This window comes from Bison bison, unplaced genomic scaffold, assembly GCF_000754665.1.
Source record: "Bison bison bison isolate TAMUID 2011002044 unplaced genomic scaffold, Bison_UMD1.0 scf7180017847317, whole genome shotgun sequence".
NCBI classification, from domain to species: domain Eukaryota; kingdom Metazoa; phylum Chordata; class Mammalia; order Artiodactyla; family Bovidae; genus Bison; species Bison bison.
In genome coordinates, this window is record NW_011477890.1 from 16,023 (window position 1) to 21,273 (window position 5,251).

Below are 5,251 nucleotides of genomic sequence, written 5' to 3' on the forward strand. Positions count from 1 at the left end.
AGATAACAGAATTAGCCAGAAGGTTTAATCCAAAGACTGTCCTTAATCCAGAGACTGTCCTCAGGCAGGATACATTATTGTTATATAATCCTAAGGAATGTGGAGAAAGAAAAAAAGTTTGTCCTTTCTTCCTCCTTGAGAATTCCAGACCCCTCTCTCCTTGGGGACCCCTAGATTTCCTATCAACCTGCCTAGGAAATGACTCTGTCAATTAGGGGGTTATTTTCTCCTTTTATTATAAATTTTTTTTTCCCTGTGACCCTGAGGAAATGTGCTTCTTTTCAGGAGGCAGTGAATTTATCCTCCAAAGGACTGAGTTGCAATCTAGCTTAAATTTACAGTTACGTTTTTGAGCTTTCTTGGTCTATTTATTCTTCATGCTACAAGAGATGATGTCACCATCTTTTTAAGGGAGGATTTTGCAAGGTCTATTGTTTTTTTTATTCTAAAAAGTTCAGTGCCTATAGGAGTTCAGTCTGCATCAGATCTGGAGGAGTAATTTAGAATATATATTCTTGGGCTTCCCTGGTGGCTTAGTGGTAAAGAATCCACCTGCAACGCAGGAGGTCTGGGAAGATTCCACACGCCCATGTACCACAACTATTCAGTCTGTGCTCTAGAGCCCAGGAGCTGCCACTATTGAGCTCATCTGCTGCAACTGCTGAAGCCCACACAACCTAGAGCCCATGCTCCACAAAAAGAGAAGCCATAGCAATGAGAAACCCATAGGCCGAAACTAGAGAGCAGCCTCTGCTCTCCATAACTAGAGAAAAGCCCATGCAGCAACAAATACCCAGCACAGTGAAAAATAAATGAAATTATTATTATTATTTTTTTAAGTAAAGCAGCCTTAAAAAAAATAGAATATATTTAAGTGGCAGAGAGCTGTCTTTGGACAGTGGGGACTAGTTACATTCCTCCTAAGTAGTTACTTTGTTCACTTAGGCTAATCCAGGGCTCTTGCAACAACCAAAACCATCCCTTGTGAGAAGCTCACTATATAAAGCTTTGAGCAGGAATAGGAAAGAGATATCTCAAAATTCTACATGGCTCAATCCACTTCTGCCTCCTTGCCCACAAAACTCTAGAAAACTGACAAATTCAGTGATACAGAGCTGTTATAGCTTGTCCACAAAATCCACTTCCTTCCTTAAAAACTTTTTGAATGACTTTGTAAATATGTGACGGAGTATAAGAACTAAACCTCTCCAAAACTGGCCTAAAGATGGCTCAAGTTGTGCTGGGTCTTTCTGATGCTGTGCTTCCTGGTAACAGTGTTCTGATTCTCTTTTCAAAAGTACTTTATAAATTAGATCACAGAATAGAGTTAAAACTCAAGGGATATTTCCAATACAAAAGTCATCTTAAAGGCCGGCTCTATATGGGTGAAACTGAAGATTCCCAAAGATGGATTTGCAGTTCAAGTACTGGCAGATTAGAAAATGAAAACACTGATCAAAACTTTATTAGTCTTTATTTCATTTCTTGGAGGTGAAAATATACTCCACTTGACTTTGCCTAGGTTAAATCACTCTGGCTGATATCTAGTATGGAGGCATTCCCAGACCACAGATGAGTAGAGGTGTCTCCCCAGTTTATGTTAGGAAGCAGATCCTCCAAAGCTTAGGGCATTGCCCCTGAAGTCATAAATTATCCTCTGAGCTCACTGCTCTCTGAGTCACAGAAATGTTGCTCACTTATCTTGTGCATTCCCTGACAGAAACCTTCTCTTATGGGCTTCCCAGGTGGCACAGTGGTAAAGAATCTGCCTGCCAATGCAAGAGATATAGGAGACTCAAGTTTGATCCCCGGTTTGGGAAGATCCTTTGGAGTAGGTAATGGCAACCTGGTCCAGTATTCTTGCTGGGATAATCCCATGGACAGTGGAGCCTGGTGGGCTACAGTTTATGGGGTAGCAAAGAGTCAGACATGACTGAGTCCCCATCCCTTTTCTTAATATTCACATCCCAGTAAGCATACCTTAATCTGAACTGTATTTCAATCTCTGTGTAACAAACCTCCCATAGTACACACACACTGGAATATGTCCTTTCTTTTTCTTCACCCCTGTCATTATTTTTCTGCTACTTTATTGAAATACCTCAGCTTATTTTATCAAACCCAGTGTCTAAGACATAATATTTACTCCTTACAGGTCAATTACTCCCTTTTTGTCTTGTCGCATCCCATTTAATAATTTTAATATTTTTCTATTTCTCTCTCTCTCTTCCTCTCTGTCTCCCTCATACATGTCTCCTTCTTTCTCCTCGTATATAACTTATTTCTTCAGTTGAACCTATGCCTATCCTAAATATTCTCCATTGGTTAAAGGGGCATGATTATTTAGGTTTAATCATATGAAATTGCTGACCTACAAAAATAACTATTTCACATGGTTTATTAACAAATGCATAAAAAAATGAAGTGGGGCCAATGGCAAAGCAAAGGGGGCAATAACAAGTCAATTCTATAGATGCTAGTTCATCCAGGGGAGAAGGTACTTCTCACAGAGGAATGCTGAATGTGACAGCTGCTGTCCTCAACAGCTCACCACCAGAGTGCTCACCACCAGAGTGGAATTGTTATCTTTCATGATATATTCTGACAGCTGATTTGTCCTCAGGGCTCAAAAACCAGTGCATCCCAGACTGAAAAGACCATGTATAACTTGAGCTGTTACAATCCTGGTTCCTTTATCCTTGCTGGAATACCTGGCCTGGAGAAGTTTCACGTCTGGATCGGGATTCCCTTTTGTGTCATCTATGGTCTGGCTATTGTGGGCAATGGTACTCTCCTCTACCTCATTGTTGTTGAGGACAGCCTCCATGAGCCCATGTTTTTCTTCCTCTCTCTGCTGGCCACCACGGACCTCATCTTGTCTACTGACACGGTGCCCAAACTGCTCAGTAACCTCTGGCTTGGCTCCCAGGAAATAACTTTCACTGGTTGTCTCGCCCAAATGTTCTTCCTCCACTTCAGCTTTGTAGTAGACTCAGCCATCCTGCTGACTATGGCACTGGATCGCTATGTGGCTATCTGCTTCCCCTTGAGATACACCAGCATCCTAGCTCCTCAGGTGATTATCAAGCTTGTGGTGGTCATTGTTGTGAGGAGTTTCTCGGTCATCTTGCCAGATGTCTTTCTGCTGAAGCGGTTGCCTTTCTGTGGAACACGAATCATCCCCCACACATACTGTGAGCATATAGGTGTTGCTAGGCTTTCCTCCACTGACATCTCCATCAACATCTGGTATGGATTTTCAGTGCCTGTCATGACTGTTGCCTCAGATGTGATCTTTATTGCTGTCTCCTATATCTTCATCCTCCGTGCTGTCTTTCATCTCTCATCCCAGGGTGCCCGCCAAAAGGCACTCGGCACCTGTGGTTCACATGTCTGTGTCATCCTCATCTTTTACACACCTGCTGCCTTTTCCATCCTCGCCCATCGCTTTGGGCACAGTGTACCTCGAAATATGCTCATCTTATTTGCCAACTTCTACGTGGCCATCCCTCCTGCTCTAAATCCTGTAGTGTATGGAGTGAAGACCAAGAAGATCCAGGACAAATTTTTTCTCCTCTTTACTTTGAAGAAGACACAATGAGTGGGAAGCATCACTGAAGGAGAAATTTAGGTAATACTGATAAGATAAAATTTTGCATAACATTGGAAGATATAAAATAAAGTTGTAACTACTATTTACTTGAAATTTTAGAGTTCTACTCATGTAATAAAAGTATAAGCATGAGGGAAAGGGGAGAAATAAAGTCTTTGGGACTTCTAGAAAATCAAAGATTTTCTTGATTTAGCTTTTCTCACTACTTGTATGGAGAAACTAATGATGGGTACAGAACAGCAGTAAGAGTAAGGTTTATATATTTCCTATTCCTGATTTTGAGATTTGATGGCTAGATACTTCCTAACATGCAACCTATCCCTGTGTTTCCCAGTTTTTTAATCAAAGGCAAAGCTTCCTGCCTTTTTAACTATTAATTCTTTCTACTACAACTAACAAACTTAGGGGTTCACACTTCAGTCTTGATTCTATACATTATTAATTCCTCCTCCTCTGTCCTTTATTGCTTTTTTTAAAATTTCTTTTTATTTTATTTTATTTAACTTTACAATATTGTATTGGTTTTGCCATATACCAAAATGATATATCAATGCCATAGATCAAAATGAATATGCCACAGGTATACATGTGTTTCCCATCCTGAACCCTCCTCCCTCCTCCATCCCCATACCGTCCCTCTGGGTAGTCCCAGTGCACCAGCCCCAAGCATCCAGTATTGTGCATCGAAACTGGACTGGAGACTCATTTCATACATGATATTATACATGTTTCAATGCCATTGTCCCAAATCATTCCACCCTCTCCCTCTCCCACAGAGTCCAAAAGACTGTTCTATATATCAGTGTCTCTTTTGCTGTCTTGTATACAGGGTTATTGTTACCATCTTTCTAAATTCCTTATATATGTGTTAGTATATTGTATTGGTGTTTTTCTTTCTGGCTTACTTCACTCTGTAAAATAGGCTCCAGTTTCATCCACCTTATTAGAACTGATTCAATGTATTCTTTTTAATGGCTGAGTAATACTCCATTGTGTACATGTACCACTGCTTTCTTATCCATTCATCTGCTGATGGACATCTAGGTTGCTTCCATGTCCTGGCTATTATAAACAGTGCTGCAATGAACATTGGGGTACACGTGTCTCTTTCCCTTCTGGTTTCCTCAGTGTGTATGCCCAGCAGTGGGATTGCTGGATCATAAGGCAGTTCTATTTCCAGTTTTCTAAGGAATCTCCACACTGTTCTCCTTAGTGGCTGCACTAGTTTGCATTCCCACCAACAGTGTAAGAGGGTTCCCTTTTCTCCACACCCTCTCCAGCATTTATTGCTTGTAGACTTTTGGATCGCAGCCATTCTGACTGGCGTGAAATGGTACCTCATTGTGGTTTTGATTTGCATTTCTCTGATAATGAGTGATGTTGAGCATCTTTTCATGTGTTTGTTAGCCATCTGTATGTCTTCTTTGGAGAAATGTCTATTTAGCTCTTTGGCCCATTTTTTGATTGGGTCATTTATTTTTCTGGAATTGAGCTGTAGGAGTTGCTTGTATATTTTTGAGATTAGTTGTTTGTCAGTTGCTTCATTTGCTATTATTTTCTCCCATTCTGAAGGCTGTCTTTTCACCATGCTTATAGTTTCCTTTGTTGTGCAGAAGCTTTTAAGTTTAATTAGGTCCC

The 5,251-nt window shown here is 40.7% G+C and overlaps 1 protein-coding gene across 1 annotated transcript; it reads left to right on the forward strand.

Moving 5' to 3' along the window:
- The first annotated feature begins 2,659 nt into the window (after positions 1 to 2,659).
- Positions 2,660 to 3,601, forward strand: LOC104990614 (olfactory receptor 52H1-like). Its single transcript, XM_010842786.1, has one exon. The coding sequence runs from the start codon at positions 2,660 to 2,662 to the stop codon at positions 3,599 to 3,601; it is 942 nt and encodes a 313-aa protein (XP_010841088.1).
- The last annotated feature ends 1,650 nt before the right edge of the window (positions 3,602 to 5,251 follow it).

Excerpts from the sequence above, each read along its gene's own strand:
- LOC104990614 (XM_010842786.1), top strand. The coding sequence starts at position 2,660 with ATGTATAACTTGAGCTGTTACAATCCTGGTTCCTTTATCCTTGCTGGA.